The sequence below is a fragment of the Spinacia oleracea genome, chromosome 4, assembly GCF_020520425.1.
Source record: "Spinacia oleracea cultivar Varoflay chromosome 4, BTI_SOV_V1, whole genome shotgun sequence".
In the NCBI taxonomy this organism is placed as follows: Eukaryota; Viridiplantae; Streptophyta; class Magnoliopsida; order Caryophyllales; family Amaranthaceae; genus Spinacia; species Spinacia oleracea.
Window position 1 is genome coordinate 31,703,063 of NC_079490.1, and position 24,787 is coordinate 31,727,849.

Sequence of the window (24,787 nt, forward strand, 5' to 3'; positions counted from 1 at the left end):
ATCCTATTAGAATACAAATCTATTTAATTATAATCCTACTAGGACTCTAATTAAACAAACTTTATCTATTAGGATTAGATTTAATCATATTACGAATCCCGGTAGCCTTAGGATTCCGAGTAACACACACGATTGGCAATGCACCGCACGCAGGCCTTACGGCCCACGCACAGCGCACAGCCCAGCTCGCCGCTGCCTTTGATGCGCGCGCGCCCAAGGCCTTGGCTGGGCCTGGTCTTGGCTTTGGCGTGTGTTTGCGCTTTGGCTTGCTGGGCGATGGCCCGGCTTCGTGTTGGGCCTTCGTCTGGCAGGCCTCGTCCGATGCTAATTCGTACGATACACTTCCGATTAAATTCTCGATTCCGGAATTCATTTCCGATACGAACCATATTTAATATTTCCGATTCCGGAATTAATTTCCATTTCGAACAAATATTTAATATTTCCGTTTCCGGAATTATTTTCCGATTTCGATAATATTTCCGATTCTGACAATATTTTGTTTCCGGCAATATTTCCGATTCCGGCAATATTTCCATTTCCAATAATATTTTCCGATACGTACCATGTTTCCGTTTCCGGCAACATCTACGACTTGGATAATATTTATATTTCCGATACGATCCATATTTCCGTTTCCGGCAATATCATCGTTTCCGGAGTATTCACTTGCTTGCCTTTGACGATCTCAGCTCCCACTGAAACCAAGATCCGTCGATTCCAAATATCCATAGATGGAGTATTTAATGCCATTAAATACTTGATCCGTTTACGTACTATTTGTGTGACCCTACGGGTTCAGTCAAGAGTAAGCTGTGGATTAATATCATTAATTCCACTTGAACTGAAGCGGCCTCTAGCTAGGCATTCAGCTCACTTGATCTCACTGAATTATTAACTTGTTTAATTAATACTGAACCGCATTTATTAGACTTAACATTATATGCATACTTGGACCAAGGGCATTATTTCCTTCAGTCTCCCACTTGTCCTTAGGGACAAGTGTGCATTTCCTAATTCCTTTGTCGCTCGATGCTTGCTCTTGAACATAAGGTAAGAGTTGTCATCCTTATTACGTCCAGAGGTGTTTCTCGGTTTCAGAGTTCAACTGATCAAATAAACAGATAATCATAGCCTATGATTCATCTGAGCACGGCCATGCATTTTACAGTTTCTAGCTCTTCGAGTGGCCTTGTACAACTTTTAAGCATCTCATCCCGATTTATGGGAGGACAATCCCAATCTTAAGATCTTGAGATTAGACTTCGTTTGATAGGTGATTACCTGAGCGTTGCCTTTATAGCCTCCTTTTACGGTGCGACGGTTGGTCAACGTCAAAGTAAGCACTTCTCAAACAAGTAATCTCAAATCACTCAGGTATTGAGGATTTAGTGTCTAATAATTTTAATGAAATTTACTTATGACAGATTTTCATCTCTTACAGTAAAGTTTCATAGGTCTTTCCGATACTAGTTTTCCCAAAGTAAGTATCTATGCAAATGATTATGACATTGCCATATCCACATAGTTCAAGAAACAGAACTACTAGTCATCTTGCATTCTAGTCGTCTAATGTTTTCTATGCGTCCATCTTTATAGAAAACTCCGACCAGGGACCATTTTTCAACTTTTGACATTCAAGTTCACTTGATAGACATTTCTTAGTCACAGGACTGGTCCTGACAGTCTATCTTGAATATTTCGTCAAATTGAAGGGACTCATCATTTATTAAACCACAAATTAAATGGAAAATGAATTCTATTTTTTATTGTGAATGATTAACCAATAATGTTTTACAGAGATTTAAACTCTAAAACTTTAAAACATTAAACAAGGACATCAAAGCCATTCTCCAATATGCTTGATTCCCATAGCTGCAGTGTGCGAGTTGTGCTTCGCCTGCGGCAGAGGTTTAGTCAATGGATCTAAGATGTTGTCATCAGTTCCAATCTTGCTTATCTCGACTTCTTTTCTTTCAACGAACTCTCGTAGAAGGTGAAATCTACGAAGTACATGCTTGACTCTTTGGTGGTGTCTAGGCTCCTTTGCCTGTGCAATAGCTCCGTTATTATCACAATATAGGGCTATTGGTCCTTTAATGGAGGGGACTACACCAAGTTCACCTATGAACTTCCTTTATGAGCGTTTTCATAAAAATTTAAAATTAACGACAAATTAATAAATCATATTAATTTCATAATTTTAGGGCGAAAAATCGAAAATTTATTAATTAATTAATTTCCGATTAACATGGATTCAAATCTAGGTCATAAAAATTTAAAATTTAACATAAATTAACAATTTTTATGGTGGATTTTAATCATGGATACCTAATTAAATTATTAATTAATTATGAAAAACAAATCAATTCTAAATTATTCGAATTTCAACATATTAATCATAATTACAAATTAGGTTGTATAATTAACAAGTCTAGGCATTCATAATTGTTAAACATATACTGTAGGTCAATCAAAAACTCAAGATTTATCAACAAGAATCGCAAATATTCAATTTAACATCTTAAATTTACAAACTTTTGCGTTCGAAAACTTAAACCTCCGAAAAGTCATAGTTAGGCTTCGAATTTGGGAATTCTGGGTTCGCCGAAAATAAGTATTTTTGTCAAAATTTTAGAATGCCTTTTACATGCGAAATTGACACAAAAATCACTCCATTTGGTTGAGTAACGAATATTCTGCCGAAAAACTGCGTACATATAATTAAATAAACGCAATTTGCAATTAATTACGAAAACTAATCACCCCTTTAATTCCTTGCAAATTTGTGAAATTTAGCCATGTTCATGCAATTTAGATTATGAAAATAATAAGAGGCTCGTGATACCACTGTTAGGTTATGATACATATGAATAAACATAAATCATGCGGAAAACCTTAATGCCAGGCAACATATTATTTACACATAATCATTTAGCATAATTCAGATGCATACACTTTGTAGCATGCCCTCCCTAGTTGCGCCCGAACCGAGCAAGAACAAGTCTTTAGGACTCCAAGTGTCGTACCTCCTTAGATAGTCCACATCACGTCCGGATCCGCCTTAAGCTTGACCAACTAGAATCGCCCTTAAGGTTCTAAGAATTTCCGGCTAATAGGCTACAAGTGTTTGGCTGATTTTTTTCCAAAATCTTACCTTTGAATACTTCAATTCTCGATGTAAATATGTGACCCTAGGCACCTATTTATAGAGTTTATGGAAAGGAATTATAATCCTATTAGAATACAAATCTATTTAATTATAATCCTACTAGGACTCTAATAAAACAAACTTTATCTATTAGGATTATATTTAATCATATTACGAATCCCGGTAGCCTTAGGATTCCGAGTAACACACACGAGGGGCAATGCACCGCACGCAGGCCTTACGGCCCACGCACAGCGCACGGCCCAGCTCGCCGCTGCCTTTGATGCGCGCGCGCCCAAGGCCTTGGCTGGGCTTGGCCTTTGCGCTGGGCCTGGTCTTGGCTTTGGCGCGTGTTTGCGCTTTGGCTTGCTGGGCGATGGCCCGGCTTCGTGCTGGGCCTTCGTCTGCCAGGCCTCGTCCGATGCTAATTCGTACGATACGCTTTCGATTAAATTCCCGATTCCGGAATTCATTTCCGATACCAACAATATTTAATATTTCCGATTCCGGAATTAATTTCCATTTCGAACAAATATTTAATATTTCCGTTTCCGGAATTATTTTCCGATTACGATAATATTTCCGATTCTGACAATATTTTTGTTTTCGGCAATATTTCCGATTCCGGCAATATTTCCATTTCCAATAATATTTTCCGATACGTACCATGTTTCCGTTTCCGGCAACATCTACGACTTGGATAATATTTATATTTCCGATACGATCCATATTTCCGTTTCCGGCAATATCATCGTTTCCGGAGTATTCACTTGCTTGCCATTGACGATCTCAGCTCCCACTGAAACCAAGATCCGTCGATTCCGAATATCCATAGATGGAGTATTTAATGCCATTAAATACTTGATCCGTTTACGTACTATTTGTGTGACCCTACGGGTTCAGTCAAGAGTAAGTTGTGGATTAATATCATTAATTCCACTTGAACTGAAGCGGCCTCTAGCTAGGCATTCAGCTCACTTGATCTCACTGAATTATTAACTTGTTTAATTTATACTGAACCGCATTTATTAGACTTAACATTATATGCATACTTGGACCAAGGGCATTATTTCCTTCATCCTTAACACGACAAGACAAGCATATGACATTTTTTTCCCTGTACGAAGCGACAAGGCTCCTTGAAACGACAATAACGACGAAACTTCTTGACACGACAAGACAAGCATATAAAATTTTCTCCATCTACAGGACTCCTTGAAATGACAGTAACGACATAACTCCTTGACACGACAAGACATGCACATAAAATTTGTTTTCTCCAATCGCAATGTTCGTGAAACTGTTGTTCCGGTTGTGGGGGGTATTGAGGATAACGTTATTATCCTAGACGATAGAATATCTTATGTGGCAGAGTTGTGTTATATCTTAACTATATGATATAAGATAGAAGTTTATACGGATTTTTCATGAAATACCCCCGAGTTTTGGCAAAATTCACCAAATGCCCCTCGACTTTCAGAAATTCATAAAATACCCCTATTTCAATACTTAATGTACCAAATACCCTTATTTCAAACTTAATACAACAAATATCTTTAATGACGTCATCATACCTATAATCGACTAATTAACACCTAATTAACTCAGCTAATCCATAATTAACACCCATAATCAACCCACCCATTAACAAACCTAATTAACCCACCCATTAACCCACTAACCCACCCATTTTTCTTTTCTTTTTTGTCTCTCCTTCCTCCTTCCTCCTTCCATCATCACACCAGCAAATTATGACTACTTTTTTTTCATTGAAGCCAAACCAAATTCCATCATATTTAATCACACAAAAAAGTCAAATCAATTGAATGAATTTAACAAATTTCATCAATTTAACAAAGCCCAGAGATTCGAAGAAAAATTCGAAGATAAATTTGAAGAATTTCGAAGAGAATTCGAAGAATTGAAACAAAAATTTGAAGAGAAATTTGAAGAGATCCAGAGAAAATTGAAGAACGAAGAACATCAAACAAAACAAGGTTATTTCTCCCTTGACATTCTCCCCCAAATTGAGCCTCTCTTGTATTGATAAAATGCAGATCTGAGCCTCCCTTGAAATGCAGATTTTTTTCCAGATTTACAAAATTTTGCTTTGATTTCCCGATATGTTGTTTGTAGTTCGTTTGTTTGATGTTGTGGTGTTTGTTGTAGAATTTGAACCACTTACAATGTCGTGGCTTGTGCGGCAAGTAGTCAACAATGGCCGCCTTTAATCTTCTTAGGCAACTCCATCATTCTTTGTAACGAGATTTCACCATGGGGTTGATGGAGTTGGACTTGTCGCGACAGAAGGAGAGAAAATGAGTTTTTTTTATCTCTCCTCTTGTTCTCTTCAATTTCTCCGATCTTCTTCAACTTCTTCTTCACAATCATCGACGCCATTTTTTCCGTCTTCGACAGAAGAGCTTTCTTCGGAATCTTCATCTCTCTCTATGACGAACTTAGGCGACACTGCTCTCCTTGTTCTTGGGGAAATTTTCGTAAATTCCAATCATCTTAAACACAAAAATGGAGTTTCAAAGAAGTTGAGGGGCTGAGGAAATCGGCAGCCATGGAAGGAATTTGAAGAAGAAAATGGGGAAGAGAAAAGAAAAAAGAAAAATGAAAAAGAAAAAATGGGTTAGTTAGGAGTTTAGTGGATTAACTAGTGTAATACCCGTGCGATGCACAATTTATAATCTAAACATAAATTTATACTTCCTCCATTTTTTTTAATTGCACCATCTTAGGTTTTAGGACTATTCTCATATTCTTATGTAGTTATTTTTTGTGATTTATATGTAAATGTGGAATCTTGTTAGATTCTTCTCGAAATACATTTTCAAATTATCAAATTTTTATAATCTTTTCAAATGTATAATGAGAGATATTAATGGTTAAAATATTGCATTGACAAACGTGAAATCTAAGATGGTGTAATTACAAAATATGGAGGAAGTATGAAATACAGTAGACAATTATCATCAAAATAGATCTTATAGCTATCCTCCAAATTATAATTAATGATGGTTGGTTTTGTTATTTCGCATTCAGTGTCATATTTATTAAAACAGTTAAAACAAATAAGGGTAATAAATAAATTTATTTTCTCTTTCATTCACCTCTTGTGTCAAGAATAAACTTAATTATCTCATCCACCCTTCACTTCGACAGTAATACACAGTGAAAACTTGCACAGTCGCCCCATTAACTTCATTACCCGACCACTTAACACCTAAATACACCATTTATTTTATTCGGTTAGAGATGAATTTGAGGCGAGGCGAGGCCTGCATACTCATACCCGCCTATAATTCTCATCTCCATCCCCTCCATCCACGATAGGAACGATACCCACGACTCTCAATTCCCGTCTCGAGAGGTACAAAGTAAAATTTATTCATGCTTCATGACTCCCCTCCGGTGCATCCAGTACCCCAGCCTAAAATACCCCACCCCTTTTACTCAGTTTTTTTTTTTTTTGGTAATTTGAATTTTAAAACTTATTTTAGAGTTTTTGACAATCCATTTATCTGATTAGAGTAATTGAGTAAATACATAAAACATTATAATGTGTAAGTTAGTAGTAACTTTTTTTATATATTCATAATCAATTAGATGAAGGATTAGCAACGTGTGCATGTCCAATCTAAAATTTATCCTCGTTCCAGTCACTACTTTCGACAAATAATCCATTTGGGGGCGGATGCACGGGGTTTCCCAAAAAACCTGCCCCATTGGCAATATTGACATCAATGTATTGGATAAATAACCCACTTTTCTTTTCAACTAACTTTTAAATATTATGGAAAAAATATTACGATAATGAGAATGTGGCAAAATTTATTTTTGATATTTAAGATTAAGTATAGGCTAGGGCCCGTTATAAAAAATAATATTGCTATGGGTCTCATTTTGTTAATTAAAATTGGGCATATAAAATGTTCGAGACAACCTTGTAAAATATAAAAATTAAGAGTTCAAGTTTGTTATTCATATCCGTACTCATTATATGACACTAATTCTTAGAAAGATGTTAGTATTATAATAATATAATTGATAGTATATGTTCAATTATTATAAGATTTTCTATATCGGTTATCAGAAAATGCATGCAAAGATTCATTGGATTACAAATCATAAATGATCTAAGGTAAACATTCGTTATACATATCCGCATCCAGTATATACAAACAAAAATTGATACTGCATCTAGTAGTTTAGAATTAGTCATTATTTATGTTATAAGATAGAGAGACAAATCATATAGCGACATTTTGTCATCCCCACATCGATTTGACTTTCTTTTGGTATAGTACGGAACATATAGATATAAATACATATATAGTTTGTCATCTCCACAAACTATAGTACAGAGTATACACATTTGTAGGTAGAATAAGTAAATAAGTGATTAGTAGTATAATCGGTTGTTTTGACTCATTCTTAAGCATATGAGTAATCATCTAATACTTAAACATCTCCATAAATTTATTGGTCATAAGTAAATAAGTAACTTGTAGTATAATCGATTATTACCATAAGTAATTAGAAGGTACGTTGTAGGTAAAATAAAAACGAAATATAATAATTATTTTATCATAAGATAGTTATTTATATTATAAGAGAGGCACATCAGAGAATATCATTTTGTCAGCTCTACATCGATTTGCCTCTATTTTAGTATAGTACTACGTATGCAGATATTGTTAAAAATTGACTAAAATATAATTCAATTGTTTAACCTAAAATATTGGTGGAGCTTTTTTAAGTAGAGAGAACCATATGTTAGTTGCACATTGATTTTCTTGTTTTTCTATTTCTTCCATGTTTCTGGATTAGCCAATTTTATTTCCACGGTTGTTAAAAGTAACAACTGTTAAAATCTTAAACTATCAAATAAGTAAAAATTATTTTTAAAAAATGACAATATTGTGCAAGTATTTATACTAATCCAAAAAAAGTTACGGGGTACTCCGTACATGACTATGCTCATCATATAGTATTAATAATCACCAAAAAAACAGAAAAAGTAGAGGGATAAGTGAATATAATAGATAGTACAAAAATCAAAGAGTTGCATCTAAAAAATTGAGGAAATAAGTAGATACATTAGATTACGCAAGTTTTTTAGTAGATACATTAGATTACGCAAGTTTTGTTCATATATGTTTAAGGAAGTTACATATTTTTTTTTAAAAAAAAATAGTAATATATTACTATCAATGGCGGTGATAATATCGAATGTAGTTGCTACATATATTACGTATAAAATCGTACTACCAATGGGGGCTATAATTATCGAACTTAGTTGTTAAAATATTATAATTTTTTTATACACTCTTAATCACATATACTTGATTGATTTTCAAATTTATTTGTATTCTAATTATCCATTATCAGTAGACTACATTAAATTTTTTATAAATATCCTACTATGTATTCCGTATAATGATTAATTTTTTTTTTTAAAAGATAATCTTATATTTGTCATATTTGTTACAAAATTATAGAAAATATAAGTTACAAAATAATTCCCATATGAAGAATGACTTTTTTTTGAGGAAAATAGAATCAAAGATTTTATGAGGTTCAAATTAACAAAATAATTATAGAATCAAATACTTTTTTTTTCCAATATTTTTGTATATCTATAAGAGAGGCAAATTAAAGAGCGGCATTTGTCAGCTCCACATTGATTTCCTCTCTTTTACTATAGTATATAGATTAATAGATAACTTGGTAGTATTATGTAAATATTTAAACAAACTCAAAAAAAGGCTACGGAATACGTAACTATGTTCATCATACAATATTAATAATCATAAAAATAAAAAAATAAAGTAGAGTGATGTGTGAATATAAAATATAATGTAACAATTAAAGAGTTGCATCTAAAAAATTGAGGAATTACGTAGTAGATAGATTAGATTACGCAAGTTTTGCTCATGCATGTTTAAGGAAGTTACATACTTTTTTTAAAGTAGTTAAATATTACTATTCTATCAATGGCGGTGATAATTATCGAATTTATTTGCTAAATATAATACATCTAAAATATAAAATAGTACAATAATTGGCGGCTATAATTATCGAATTTAGTTGTTAAAATATTATAGAGTATTGCAATAACTTTTTTTTATACAATCTTATTCATATTGTATTGATTTCCTAATTTATTTGTAATCTAATATACTCCGTATTATGTAAGTACAAATCGGTAGATTACTGTAAAAATTTATGTACATAAATATCCTACTACATACTTCGTATAATGGACTAAATATTTATAAAAAGATAATCATATTGTTTATATTTGTTAACAAAATATAGAAAATATTTTACAAAATATTCCCCATGTATATAATGATATCTTTTTTTAGGAAACTGTAATCAAATATATACTTTATAAGGTGAAAGTTAACAAAATAATTTTTTTATTTAATTTTTTTTATACTATAAGAGAGGCCAATCAATGAGTGACATTTGTCATCACCACATTGATTTTCTCTCTTTTAGTATAATATATAGATTGGGAAAAAATGGGTTAATGGGTGGGTTAATGGGGTTAATTATGTTTGATGACGTCATAAGGGTATTTGGTACATTAAGTATTGAAAGAGGGGTATTTTATGAATTTCTGAAAGTCGAGGGGCATTTGGTGAATTTCTTAAAAATTCGGGGGTATTTCATGAAAAATCCAATTTATGACTTAGGAAACCTACGAAGAGTAGGATGTCTAGTTTGTATTATAAATAAAGGCGTATGCCCACGAATAACAACGGAACACAAGACAACAATATATTTTCCCTCTCAATATTGTTTTGTCAATAAATCATGGGATGTTATTGCTTTGTCTTTAGTAGTGCCTCCAAATATAGTTCAGATAATCAAAGGCATCTCTTTACCAGTGACCGATTTAGTAGATTAATGTTGTTGGAGATTTTCTAGTAACGGGGGGTTCACTGTTAAATCTGCCACTTGGCTAGCCCATGATTTCTCTTCTTCTTCCAAATGGGAATTTTCATGGATTTGAAAACTTGATATTGCTCCAAAACTCAAGATATTTTGTGTGACAACTATTACAAAATGGTCTTCCTACTCGTGCCAATTTAGTCTATCGTAATATTGACATTTCTAATATATGCCCCCTTTGTGGTACTCAAAACTCAAATAGAAGCATAACGTTCGACATATTTTCATTGAAGGTGATAACTTATTAATTATTAATATTTTGCAGGAAAAAAACATAGTGCACTTAGAAGATTCAATTGCTATTGTCAAGCATTTGTTGAATCAATTTGATGAAGTTTCTTATTGTCACAAATATCAAGAGGCTAACTGCGTGATAGATTATGTTGCTTCTGTAGGTCATCATATTCCGACACACCGGTCAAAATATTGATCCTTATATAAAGAGTAAAATTTCTTATTTTCCTTCTTTAGATAAGTTAGGCTATAGTTTTGAGAGAAAACCATCCTAACTTTTGTGTATTTGTCCTTAAAAAAAACTTCAATGATGCTCATAATATTAGAAGCTATAACCATTTACCGTTATACACTTTTGGAAATTTGCACACCACGTACTATACAAGTATACTATTCCTCTATTTATTCTTAGTTGCGACATTTTTATATTTTCATGTTTGTGAATGTATAACTTTAACCATTAATTATTATTAATATCTATAATTATCAATAAGGAAAAAGTAGTTAAAAGTTGATATTTAGAAGAAGAAAAAAACATTGTAAGAAATCTAATAAATTTCATACTTGGTATAAAGCTATTGTGAATTGTGAATTGTGAATTGTGAATTGTGAATAGTGTAAAATTTAAAATGTTACAACTAAAAATAAAAGGGTGAAATATTAGTCTTTATTTAGTATGCAATCACATGTGGTCATACAAATATACAATCATACATCTTAATGTCGTCTTGTGTGTTTTGGGGACCTAAGGATGACAAAGAAAATTTGGTATGAAACCAACAAAGCAAAGTCCAAATTTAATCCAAATAAAAAATTAAGAAACCAACAAAATATGAAAATATCCTTGGTACCTATTCAAAATATGAAAATATCCTTGGTTGAATACCGTTTTTCTCCCCTATCGGCTAAATTTGCATAAATAAATTAAACACATCGATCTGTGAGCAGAAAGTGTTGGATATTTAGCATGGATGATGCAGAAGATGAAAAAGTGAGTCATGATGTTGAAAGTCCATTAATATTTTCATCCCCTGAAAATAGTTCAAGTAAAAATGTTGTTATTGACGGTGTACATAGTAAAGGAGGAAGTTTGTTGTGTAAAAAAGAGATATGGAAGGAAGTGAAGAAGCAGATGGAGTTAGCAGGGCCTTTAATGGCTGTCAACTTCTTGTTGTTTTCACTACAAATTGTATCGGTTATGTTTGTTGGTCATCTGGGCGAGCTCCCTCTTTCTGGTGCTTCCGTTGCTACCTCTTTCGCCTCCGTCACCGGTTTTAGCTTACTGGTATGTATCATGTATCATGTATCATGTATCATGTATCATGTATGTTGTGACTTGTGTATCTACTTTGTACTCCATTTGGTTCTCCCTCAGTCCCATATTAGTTTTTACATTTTCTATATATTACTTTTTACACGTTTTATTGAGTTACCATTACTATTTCTATTTCTATTTCCTACCAACTAAAAGGTTTATTGAAGACCTGTGTATAAATATTTAATATTAACTACAAATTTTACCGCCCATTTTCTTTATCCTTTCCCCATTCACCCAACTTCATCGCAATCTTATTCAAAAATCTACGCTAATATTTTACTCGTTCTTAAATTAATTTTTCTACTTAACACTAATTTTGGCTAAGTTTCTAGATTTTTCTAACAGTGATCATTGAAATAGATTTATTTTATGGGTTTTTACTGATTAATACCAAGTATGATTTTAACTCAACTTAATTTATTAAGTCCAAGACTCGATCGAAGAGGATATGATACTGGAAGTAATGCTCAAAAGTAATTAGGATGTTAGTGGTCTTTAGTTATAGAGACATGACTACACATGGATACTGTCCTTTCCCCATTCAGCCAACTTTGACCATTTTTTTTCTTGACAATCAAAGTATCAAACTTTGACAATTTTGTTCATATGGAAGAAAACATAATGTGAGGATATTATAACATATTTGGTGTGTAGAAAACTATTTCATTGTGATAGTACGGAGTATATTTTACGCATAGTAGTATAACATAAGCCTAGCTTGTTTGAAGGTTAAAAAATAACACTAGTACTGTATGAATTTTTATTTTTTTTTGTAGAAAATGAGATATGAATAAATTTTTTTTGGTGTAAATGAGATATTGAATATTTTTTTGGAGCAAATGAGATATAAGAACAATATAGAGTACAAAAGAGAAGGAGATAATCTACTCCATATAATCTATCATAGACAAAACTCTCGATTCTAATCATTAGGATTTAGGACAATTGGACAAGACATCATTGGTACACTTGTATAGACATTGAAAGTTACGAAGAATTTTGTTTTTAATATTAGGAAAAAAAATATACTTCGTAATACTTTGGAAATTTTGTATTTTACCATCTAAAAAAAATTCTGAATATGTGTTTTACCACCTAAAAAAAATAAAAGAATTCGTTTTACCACCTTTTACCCAAATATGACAAAATGACGCATGCAACTTAACTACTCCCTCCGTGTCGATTTATTTATACACCACTTTTCTTATAAAACCGTCCTTAAATTACTTGCATCATTTCTATGAAAGGCATGAAGCCACTATTATTTATATCTCTCACTTATTTTAAGACCACTTTACTTGCTATTTTCTACTAAATCATTGGGAAAAAAATCACTAAATTACCAGATCATTTTCCACTAACGATAATAAAAATATATATATCCCACTTTCCTCTCCTAAAATCTTGTGCCAGTCAAAATGAGGTACGAGTAAATCAGACAGAGTACAGAGTACTTAAGTTTGTTACAATTAATTTGTTCATTAAAAAGTTCCAATATATAGCAATAGATGTTTTACTAATGCCTGAAATTGATAGAAAGGAATGGGATATGCATTAGACACATTCTGTGGGCAATCATATGGAGCAAAGCAATACCAAATGCTAGGCATACACAAGCAAAGAGCAATGCTAGTTCTCCTCTGCATCAGCATCCCTATTGCATTTATCTGGAAAAATACTGGCCAAGTTCTTGCATTTTTAGGCCAAGATCCAGAAATTGCAGCCGAAGCAGGAATCTACGCCTACTACATGATTCCGAGTATCTTTGCATATGGGCTCCTTCAGTGTCACATTGGATTTCTACAAGCTCAAAACAATGTTGTTCCTATGATGCTTACTACTGGATTTACAACTCTGCTACATATAGTAATTTGTTGGTTTATGGTATTTAAGTCTGGATTAGGCAACAAAGGAGCTGCATTGTCGAACGCGATTTCGTATTGGATTAATGTCTTGTTGTTGGGTGTTTATGTGAGGGTGTCTCCTAAATGTAAAGAGACTTGGAATGGTTTTTCAATGAAGGCTCTTCATGGTATTCCCGAGTTTCTTAGACTTGCCGTTCCTTCTGCTGCTATGTTGTGGTAAGTACTTCGGCCATCTGTCTCTAATTGTTTGCTCTGTGTATAAATAATTTTTTATTAAGATTTGGCTGTAACCTGTACGTGTAGAATTGGGAAGTAACAAAAGTGGTGAGCCAAATGTATTTTATACGAGAGTAATGTTGTCATTCCATAAGCTTTTATGGTAATAAGTCAATCTTTTAGGACACTGTCTAAAGTGACAAATTGGGCAAACAAAAATGGAGTATTGAGCTAAGCTCGAGCTACTTAACTCTCGGTTCAGTTATATCCTTGGCTAGGTTTTTACTTGAGCTTGAAATTGGTCTTAACTTTTCTCCTATACCATACGCCCATACGGATCCCGTTCTTTATTACTTTTCCTGTTTTTTTAATTGATTGTTATCCAATACTTTACATGTTTCTAATTATTGTTATTCCTACTAATCTAATTCATTAGGAAAATTGCATAATTTTCTAACAACTGGTATCAGAGCCCAAGGTTCGGGAGCAAGATTCAATGTAGCGGGATGCACTTGCGGTGTGAGGAGAATCCCCTTATGTGTGCCCTCGTGATTGAAGATCATGTGTCGAAAGTCTTCCTAACAAATGTTGTGGTTAGGCAGCGTGTCCCATTGGTGAAAATGGCGGTGCAAGATGATTTCGTTTGAGGGGAGGCCACGGGTTAGTGGTCCTTAGTTTGAGGGGAGGATTGTTGGGATATCAACCCAAGTCCCACATCGGAAGAGGAGGCAAAAATTGCCTAGCATTTAAGTGTTCACATTCTCCTATTAGTATGAGGCCTTTTGGGAAGGAGCTCAAAAACAAATCCGTGTGGGCTTGGCCCAAAGCGGACAATATCATACTAATGTGGAGTCGTGGCGGTGTGTGGCCCGACAAGGTGGGTGATCGGGGCCCAACAACTGGTATCAGAGCCGAGTTGGTAAATTCTGTTCGTATCCATAGACGAATTGTCAAATACGATCCAACAAAGTTAGATTTGAGTGGGAGCAATGGCTGCAGATGAAGGAAAGATAAAACTCGAGAAATTCGATGGTGCAGATTTCGGATTTCGGAAGATGCAGATTGAAGATTACCTGTACCAGAAAAAGCTTTATGAACCTCTCTCGGAAACTAAGCCAGAGGGAATGAAAGATGAAGATTGGAATCTTCTTGACAGACAAGCCCTCGGAGTTATCCGATTAACGTTATCGCGCAATGTTGCTTTTAATATAGCAAAGGAAAAGACTACGGCAGGTCTTATGAAAGCTCTCTCAAATATGTATGAGAAGCCATCAGCCTCTAATAAAGTTCATTTAATGAGGCGGTTATTCAATTTGCGGATGACGGAAGGTGCATCGGTAGCTCAACATCTCAACGAACTTAATTCAGTCACAACTCAATTAAGTTCAGTCGAAATAGATTTTGAAGATGAAGTTCGAGCATTGATACTTTTGTCTTCATTACCAGATAGCTGGAGTGCTACAGTCACAGCTGTGAGTAGCGCGTCAGGAAGCAATAAGTTGAAATTTGACGACGTTCGTGATCTGGTTCTCAGTGAAGAGATCCGACGGAGAGAGTCGGGTGAATCATCAACCTCTTCAGTATTGCATACAGAGTCAAGAGGAAGAAATTCAACCAGAAGGAATGAACGTGGAAGATCAAGCTATCAAGGTAAATCTAGAAATTGGAGATCGAAATCAAGGACTCCCATTAATTCAACAAGCTCAAAAACTATCGAGTGTTGGAATTGTGGGAAGATTGGGCACTACAAAAATCAGTGCAAAAGTGCACCGAAAAATCAAGAAGCAAAGGCAGAAGCAAATATCACTTCTACCTTGGAAGGAGATGATGCGTTGATATGCTCTCTAGAGAGCAAGGAAGAGTCTTGGGTGTTAGACTCTAGAGCATCATTCCACGCTACTTCGAAGAAAGATTTCTTCGAGAGGTATGTCCCTGGAAACCTTGGGAAAGTATATCTTGGTGATGATCAACCTTGTGATATTGTTGGTAAAGGTGTAGTGAAGATTAAGTTAAATGGGTCAGTTTGGGAGCTGAAAGATGTCAGGCATATTCCCGACCTAAGAAAAAACTTGATCTCAGTCGGGCAGTTGGCTAGCGAAGGCTACACTACAAACTTCCAAGGTGATAATTGGAAGATTTCAAAAGGTGCAATGACAATTGCGCATGGTAAAAAGAGTGGTACTCTTTATATGACAGCAGGGGCGTGTTGTTCAGTTGCAATTGCAGCGGGAAATGAAAATTCCAAATTGTGGCACCAAAGACTTGGCCACATGAGTGAGAAAGGGATGAAGCTTATGCATTCGAAAGGAAAAGTTCCAGAGTTACAGTCTGTTGAAGTAGACATGTGTGAGGAATGCATACTTGGAAAGCAGAAGAGGGTAAGCTTTCAGACTAGTGGTAGAACCCCAAAGAAAGAAAAGTTGGAGCTTGTTCACTCCGATGTTTGGGGACCAACAACTACTTCATCCATCGGAGGAAAGCACTACTTTGTCACTTTTATTGATGATCATTCTCGAAAGGTATGGGTTTACTTTCTAAAACATAAATCTGAAGTGTTTGAAGTTTTCAAGAGATGGAAAGCTATGGTTGAAAATGAGACAGGTCTGAAAATCAAAAAGTTCAGAACTGACAATGGTGGTGAATATGAAGACACCACGTTCAAGAAGTTTTGCTATGATCATGGAATAAGGATGGAGAGAACCGTACCTGGTACACCTCAACACAATGGTGTAGCTGAGCGTATGAACCGAACGTTGACAGAAAGAGCCAGAAGCATTCGTATACAGTCTGGTTTACCGAAGCAGTTCTGGGCAGAAGCAGTCAACACAGCATCTTACTTGATCAACCGAGGACCATCAACTCCGTTAGAATACAAAATACCAGAAGAGGTATGGAGTGGAAAAGAGATAAGTTTATCTCACTTAAAGGTATTCGGTTGTGTAGCATATGTGCATATTAGTGATCAAGGCAGGAATAAGCTTGATCCTAAATCTAAGAAATGTACTTTCATTGGATATGGTGGGGATGAGTTTGGATACCGCATCTGGGATGATGAAAACAAAAAGGTGATCCGTACTAGAGATGTGATTTTCAATGAAAGAGTTATATACAAGGATAGACACAAAACTGATGCTAGCGACTCAGTACAGAGTGGGCCGATGTTTGTTGATGAAGATTATGTCCCGGATAGTACAATGACAGAGTCAATTGTAAGGGAACCTCAACAAAATGAATCCATTGGACAAATACACTATGCCACAGTCCAACATGCCACAATCTTCTAGTCCGGTACCAGTATTGAGGAGGACTACTCGTCCACATGTGCCAAACAGAAAATATATGAATTATCTGTTATTGACTGATGAGGGAGAGCCTGAATGCTATAATGAAGCATGTCAGACCAGTGATGCTAGCAAGTGGGAGCTTGCAATGAAAGATGAGATGCAATCTTTGATCTCAAACCAGACATGGGAACTAATTGAGTTACCCACAGGTAAGAAAGCCCTTCACAATAAATGGGTATATCGAGTGAAAAAGGAACATGATGGTTGCAAGAGATACAAAGCTCGATTAGTAGTCAAAGGATTCCAACAGAAAGAAGGAATTGACTACAATGAGATTTTTGCACCTGTTGTGAAACTCAATACCATCAGAACAGTGTTGAGTATTGTTGCCATTGAAGATCTTCATCTTGAGCAATTAGATGTGAAGACTGCATTTCTTCATGGGGATCTGGATGAAGAGATATATATGCATCAACCAGAAGGCTTCTTAAAAAGTAAGAAAGAAAATATGGTGTGCAAACTTAAGAAAAGTTTGTATGGCCTAAAACAAGCCCCGAGACAGTGGTATAAAAAGTTTGATAGCTTTATGCACAAGGAAGATTTCCAGAAGTGCAACGCAGACCACTGTTGCTACATTAAAAAGATATCAGTCCAGTTATATCATCTTACTACTTTATGTCGATGATATGTTAGTAGCAGGTCCAAATATGGATGATATTAAAAGGTTGAAGCAGCAACTGTCTAAGGAGTTTGACATGAAGGACTTAGGTCCAGCAAAGAAGATTCTTGGAATGAAAATTACAAGAGATAAGCATAAAGGTACTTTGCAATTATCTCAATCAGAGTACATCAAACGTGTTTTACAGAGATTCAATATGAGTGAATCCAAGCCAGTTAGTACACCCTTGGCAAGTCACTTTCGGTTATCCAATGATCAGTGCCCTCAGACGGAGGAAGATAAAGATTATATGGCTAAGGTTCCTTATGCATCAGCCATTGGGAGTTTGATGTATGCAATGGTTTGTACAAGACCAGATATTGGACATGCAGTGGGAGTTGTTAGCAGGTTTATGTCAAATCCAGGAAAATTTCATTGGGAAGCAGTGAAATGGATTTTGGGGTATCTACGAGGTACCACAGAGAAGTTTTTGTACTTTGGTAAAGGTGAATTAAAAGTACAAGGTTATGTAGATGCAGACTTTGGAGGTGAAGTCGACCATAGAAAGAGCACCACCGGCTATATATTCACAGTTGGAAATACAACGGTTAGTTGGATGTCGCAGTTACAGAAGATTGTTGCTTTATCCACTACAGAGGCTGAATATGTAGCAGTAACTGAAGCCAGTAAAGAGATGATATGGCTTCAAGGTTTGTTAACTGAGTTGGGATTCAAGCAGGAGAATAATGTTCTATATAGTGATAGTCAGAGTGCGATACACTTGGCAAAGAATTCAGCATTCCATTCTCGAACAAAGCATATTGGGCTTCGATATCATTTTATCCGATCTTTACTAGAGGATGAAGTGTTAAAATTGGAAAAAGTTCAAGGAACTAAGAATCCGGCAGATATGTTAACAAAGGCGGTGACTTTTGACAAACTAAAGTTATGTTCCACTTTAGTTGGCATGCATGAGTAACATACGAGAAAGTTGTACTCCATGGAGTAAGGTGTGAAGACAGATTAAAATCAGTTTTCAAGTGGGAGATTATTGGAATAAACAACCATTATTATTTTTAGTTAAAATAATAAATCAATGTAATCCTTAGAATGCATGCATGCAATGTCTTAAAATTGATAGGAAAGAAAAGTTTGCTAATTTAAACAACCTATATTAAGCAAACTAAAAACTATATAAACGTAGGTTATATTGTTTGTAATTATCATCCCAAAAACAAAAAGAAATATAAAGGAGAGAGAGAGAAAATCTTTAAAAGAATTTTTAGAAGAAAAATTCTTGGGTGTAATTGGGGTGCGTATAGGTTGTGAGTTACAATAAGTGTTGTGAACACTTGTGTATTATTTATCTTTTCAGTAAAAGTTTTGCACGGTATTTAGAGATTATAACACTTATCGGATAATCAATTTGTTTGTGTGTGTTATTTTAAATATTATTGTTATTCCTACTAATCTAATTCATTAGGAAAATTGCATAATTTCCTAACACATTTTTTTAATAATAATATTTTTCTCCAAACAGGAAAAGTAATAAGGAACAGAGGGATTTTTTTTATTTTTTTTTGGCAAATATATATCATACGTAAAAGTATATACTTTACTCTTCATTATTAACCAAGTATATTGACGTATGACATTAAAGCTTGGAAATATGGACATTTGAGATGATGGTTCTACTAGCTGGTTTTCTACCAAATCCAAAGCTGGAAACGTCTGTCCTCTCAATCAGGTAAGATTTGATGAATTAGTACACTATTTCATGAACTTGCACTATTTAGTAAGCACAAATTATGTACTCCCTCCGTCCCTTAATACTCGACCCGTTTTGACTTTTGACACTATTCACATAATTTACTTTGATCCTATTTTATTTATAGTATATGAAAATAAATGTTAGTATATAATATATTGTTGGATTCATCTTAGTATATATTTTCAAAATATTAATATTTTATAAATTTTTATAATATTTAGTTAAAGAAATTGGTGGTCAAAGTTGTGCATTGACAAGCGTGTCCAGTCAAAACAGGTCGAGTATTAAGGGGCAGAGGTAATATCAAATTTTCGACCTACTAATGAGTTTGATTATATTTGCAGCCTCAACACATGTTCAGCAATATTCATGCTACCACTTGGAATAAGTGGAGCAGTAAGGTATACCAATAATAACGCTATACTCCCTTCGTCTGAAAATAATAGTGACACACGTGGTATTTCATGTACATTCCAGCGTACGCTATAGTTTGCTAGTTTCATTTTATTTAAGATATTTTGATATTTACCACCTTATTAAATATAACTAGTTCTTGAACCCGTTCGATGAACGGGCTTTGGTTCACCGTGATATGTGTGGTATTTTAAAGATCCAATTAAACTTAACAATCACCATGTTGAAGTGCTCATATTAGATAATTTAGGAATAAATAAAACTAATATTGTAGTTGAAGTACCTCCAAAAAAGGCAAAAAGTAATAGTACCAAATTACCAATAGACTATGCAAGAATTGGGTTAACATAACTGGTGAATTGTGAAGACAACCCATTTACAAAAGCTTGCTACAGCGTACTCCGTATTCAACTCCTAACATTACAATAGAAAGATGAAGATAATTTATTTTCCCCATCCTTAGGCCTTTATGCTAACATTGAGGAGTTTGATTACCATAAGATACTTGACGGTGAATAAGTATGATCAAACTGCTAATTTTGTTTATTTCTGAATGCTAACATTATAAGTGAATTGACGACGCGAGAAATTCACACCATTATATCCTGAAACATGATCAAAATGTATCAGCTTTGTATATAATGCCAAAGTACAAAATGTTTCTTAATCCAATAAGTTATAATGGCAAGTTTGCAAGTACCTGAGGTTGTATCTTTAAGAAGTTTGCTCGTGTTTTATGTCTCCCAAACGCTATATCAAATTTTTCCTGCAACAATATCAGTTGATCCTCTAAAGCTTAAACACCCAAATTGATTTACATATATGTATTTTGTTTTTCCGAAGTACACATTGCAGATGAGTGGCAAGATTATTAGCAAATTATTATTCTAATCACAAAATCATTATTCAAAAACAATAAAATACAATAATACATAAATTTAATCCTAAAACTGAAAACAAAACCTTTTAAAAACATATTATTAGTTCTTCCTTCTTTCCCTACAGCCTCTTCTCTATTGTGCTTCTCAGTCCCTAATCCCTGATTACAACATTAACATATCAGCCCAACAATCCAACAACAACAAAACCAAGTTTTAATTAATCAATGTTGGCTGTCCACTCATTTAATCACAAGAAGTCCAACTATTTACATGAGTAACAAAACCTAGCTTATCTTTGATGGATCATTGTTTTCAAAAATTTTAGTAAAACTCAAAACATGCAACACTTGGAAATACTCTGTACTATAATTAATTGGGAAAAAAAGTTACAGGCTTACACTCAACGCATAAAACACATAATGAGAGCATTTGATTTGACTACACTATGACATTCAACCTCAATTAAACCTCTAATGAAACAAACTTTCAAACACACAAAACAAACTAAATACTCCGTATTAACATACTACTATTTATCAAAAACCGATACATCAAATCTAATCACCGGAACTGGTAAACCCAAATAGAAAAAAGGAACCCAAAAAAAGTACCTGTCTCGATCGGTCTAGCTCTCATTCATAGCATTACTGTTGTCGTATCTACTGTGTTAAATAGAGTTAGGATTGGATTTAGAGATGAGAGCCAAATATAAGCGATCGTTTGTGATCACGAAGTGTAACCGACATTATTTAATCAATTATTAATGGTTCCGGGAGGAATTGATTTATAAATGGAGGCTCTTAAAGGAGATGGGGAGAAAATGGTGGATCAAATTGAAGGTGGAATTCCATAAAGATGATGTATTTAGAGGTCCAATTGAAGTGTATTACAATTTACTTCAATTGAAGAGTTTGTACAATTAAAGATTCAAGAATTAAAGATTCATAAAAGAATTAGATGAGATATTTATATGTTGTAACTGCTCATGAAATTGAAGGAGGGTAAATGAAGAAGGGTTTGGCATGGAGTAGAATGGGGAAGTTGGACGGTGCTCTGGTGTGGAGTGATGGTGGGTATTTTATGTTTTTTTTCCTTCAATTTTTACAATTATACGGATGGGAGAGCAATGGGATAGACACGTGGCCAAAGTTTTGGTTTTCTTTTTAAAATACTAGGTATAGACAAAGTTTTGGTTTTCTTTTTAAAATACTAGGTATAGATTTTATATTTACCACCTTAATTTTAACTATTTTCCTCCAATTTTCAGTTCAAGTGAACCCTATTTAACTAACTTCTTTAATTGAAACCCTAATAAAAGAGGAGGAAAATTAAAGAGATTGGTTACGTGGAGCTCATATGGATTAAAATTCGGATGAAAAATCGTTAGAAAGTGGTGCAAAAATTTTCATAAAATTAAAATGATAAATATAAAATTAAATTTTATAATGTGATAAATTAAATACAAAAGTCTGCTCTTAAAATGTACTTCCTCCGTTTCAAAAAGATCTTTACAGTTACTATTTGCACGAACTCCAATTCAATATTTAACTACTAATATATCCAATTTCGTATGTGAAAAGATTAAAAAAAATTGATATTCTGAAAATACATACCGAGACCAATCTGACAAGATTTTACATGTAACATTTTGATGTATATAACGGTGAGAATTTACGGTCAAAGCTTTTTATACTTTGGACACATTTTCCAAAGCGTAAATAACTTTCAGAAACGGAGGTAGTAGTAAATATGAAAAAATTCTTTTATATATATCATAGAACGAATATTACCTTTTGGTTGTCTTCTAATAGCACAAGAGTTTCCAATGAATTGGGGGCCGGACGACCACATTTAGCTCGAATGGCGGTATGTGTTTCGACGTTGATAGTGGGGATAGAAGGGATTTTAGCAGCATGTTTGTTGATTTTTGGGCGCAATCTCTGGGGATATTGTTATAGCACAGAAGAAAAGGTTGTGAAATATGTTGGACAAATGATGCTTCTTCTTGCAATTTCACATTTTGTTGACGGTATTCAATGTGTGCTTTCAGGTAATCTATTGTTAATTCATTTGGTTTCAAAATTAAATGTCTTGCCATCAATATCTAGCGAGAGTATAAAAATACTCTCTCCGTTTTTTTTTTGTTTTTTTACTTTTTTTTTTTTTGGATGTCTCAAAATGTTCTTTACATTTCCTTTTATATTATCACATAAATGTTTTAATATTCTATCAAAATTTGTGTCAAAATATTATTTTAACCAATTAAATTCATTTGGTCATTTAATGTCTCACACTTTTCTATTGGGACATTAAATATTTCTCATTTTCGCAATATTAGAATTTTGATAAGAGTGGATACATTATAAATTAACGTAATTTTCCTTATTTAAATAAAAAAATAAAGGAATCTCGATGCACATTAATTAGTCGTTAATAAACGTGCTAAATGCCAAACGTAAAGAACAAAAAGAAATGGATGGATTAATTGAAAAACTTAGTACATAGTACTTGTATTACACATTCATTGTTCCAACTTTTGCATATTTATGTGGAGCAAATATCATTTCATTGAAATGATATTTTTTGTCCCCCTCAAAAAAAAATCATTTCAAATAATTGGCTAAAATGGTAAGACTTGTACTACGTATCTTACATTTTGTTGGTCTCATATTCAAGTCTTATTGTGAAAAATAAATGTTGTCATAAGAAAATTGACCGAGAATAATTTTTTAAACTAGAGTTGAAATAGCTTAAAACACAAGAGTGTAGAGTAATAAACTCTCGCTATATTTTCCCTCAAAAAAAAAAAACTCTCGCTATATTTTCTCGTATTCTTCTCATATCAACCCTTGTCCATTTTTTGAAAAAAAGATGTAGCAACACTTTGATTTTTACTTTATGTGCGCACCCTTCTAAGTTGGCTAGAGGTTATTTTTGTGTGGGTTATAGGCACGGCTAGAGGATGTGGTTGGCAAAAAATCGGTGCTTACATAAACTTAGGAGCTTATTACTTAGTAGGCATTCCAAGTGCCTTATTGCTAGCATTTGTGTATGACTTTGGAGGCAAGGTAATTTTATTGATCACACTTTATTTCTAATTTTCATTAAAGTTTACAAATTTCTATAATTGAAGAGGTTAACAATAATTTAACATTGGTGATGTTATCCAGGGATTATGGACAGGAATTATAATGGCCTTATTTGTCCAAGCATTTTTTCTCCTACTCATAACATTGAATACCGATTGGGATAAAGAGGTTAGTGTTTATCGTAAATGGGGTAATTGTTTTTTAACGTATAAACCGTGTACCTTGTGCATGGTACTATCATTTCTATTTTTCAGTCGTGTGTTTTAACTGGTGAGCACATGTGCGTAAAAATAGCATTATTTGTACCTCGATTGTGCAGTGAAGAACTGAAGATATCCAACAAACATTAGTAAACATTAATTTGTCCTTAATTAATGATTAATAATCTTTTCTTCCACAGGAAAAGAAGGCCAAAGATAGGATGTATTATTTAATAGTGCACTAAGGGCATTGCTTCGAACTGGTGTTTACTTCTTTGTGGGAATGAAATGATAATCTATAAATCTCATGTAAGTGCTCGTGATTATGTATTCATATTAATAATAGGGATTCACCCATCTTACCGATCTCAAATTAATTATTTATATTTTATATTGCATCAGTGACGGATCCATAACAATATATTAGTGGAGTTGAATATTTTTTGACAATTTGAGTGAGTGCAATTGGTCAAAGTATACGGAATATTTTATAGAGAAGCTATATTTTCAGATTTTATAAAAGGAAAAATAGAAAAAATAAGTTTTAAGTGGTGTTAAACGACCCACAATTCATACAATAGCTAGCTCCGCCAATGAATTGCATACATAGCCCTTATGTGTAGCGGCAGATCTGGATGTTATTGTAGGATGGGTTGTAAGACTCTTAACATATTACTTTTTTTTTTTCTTCTTTTTTGACATAAGCTTATAAAAACAACCTAAGGTAAATTATT

At 33.8% G+C, this 24,787-nt stretch overlaps 1 protein-coding gene and 1 long non-coding RNA gene across 4 annotated transcripts; one reads left to right on the forward strand and one right to left on the reverse strand.

Moving 5' to 3' along the window:
* Positions 1-11,128: 11,128 nt before the first annotated feature.
* LOC110801096 (protein DETOXIFICATION 16) lies at positions 11,129-24,454 on the forward strand. Of its 2 annotated transcripts, none has more exons than XM_022006413.2 (8): positions 11,129-11,642; positions 13,212-13,756; positions 19,359-19,445; positions 19,814-19,870; positions 22,576-22,814; positions 23,714-23,832; positions 23,935-24,021; positions 24,254-24,454. In XM_022006413.2, the coding sequence occupies exons 1-8, from the start codon at positions 11,325-11,327 to the stop codon at positions 24,296-24,298; spliced, it is 1,497 nt and encodes a 498-aa protein (XP_021862105.1). In that variant the 5' UTR covers positions 11,129-11,324; the 3' UTR covers positions 24,299-24,454. The 2 variants fall into 2 exon arrangements, with proteins under 2 accessions (XP_021862105.1, XP_021862106.1); XM_022006414.2 differs by having other exon boundaries at positions 11,503-11,642; positions 13,216-13,756.
* LOC130459553 (uncharacterized) lies at positions 20,176-21,979 on the reverse strand. 2 transcript variants are annotated; one of them, XR_008919028.1, is made up of 3 exons: positions 21,376-21,979; positions 20,584-20,649; positions 20,176-20,488 (listed from the first exon to the last, which is right to left on the reverse strand). It is a non-coding gene; the product is annotated as an uncharacterized lncRNA (long non-coding RNA). The 2 variants fall into 2 exon arrangements; XR_008919027.1 differs by having other exon boundaries at positions 20,584-20,922.
* Positions 24,455-24,787: the final 333 nt, after the last annotated feature.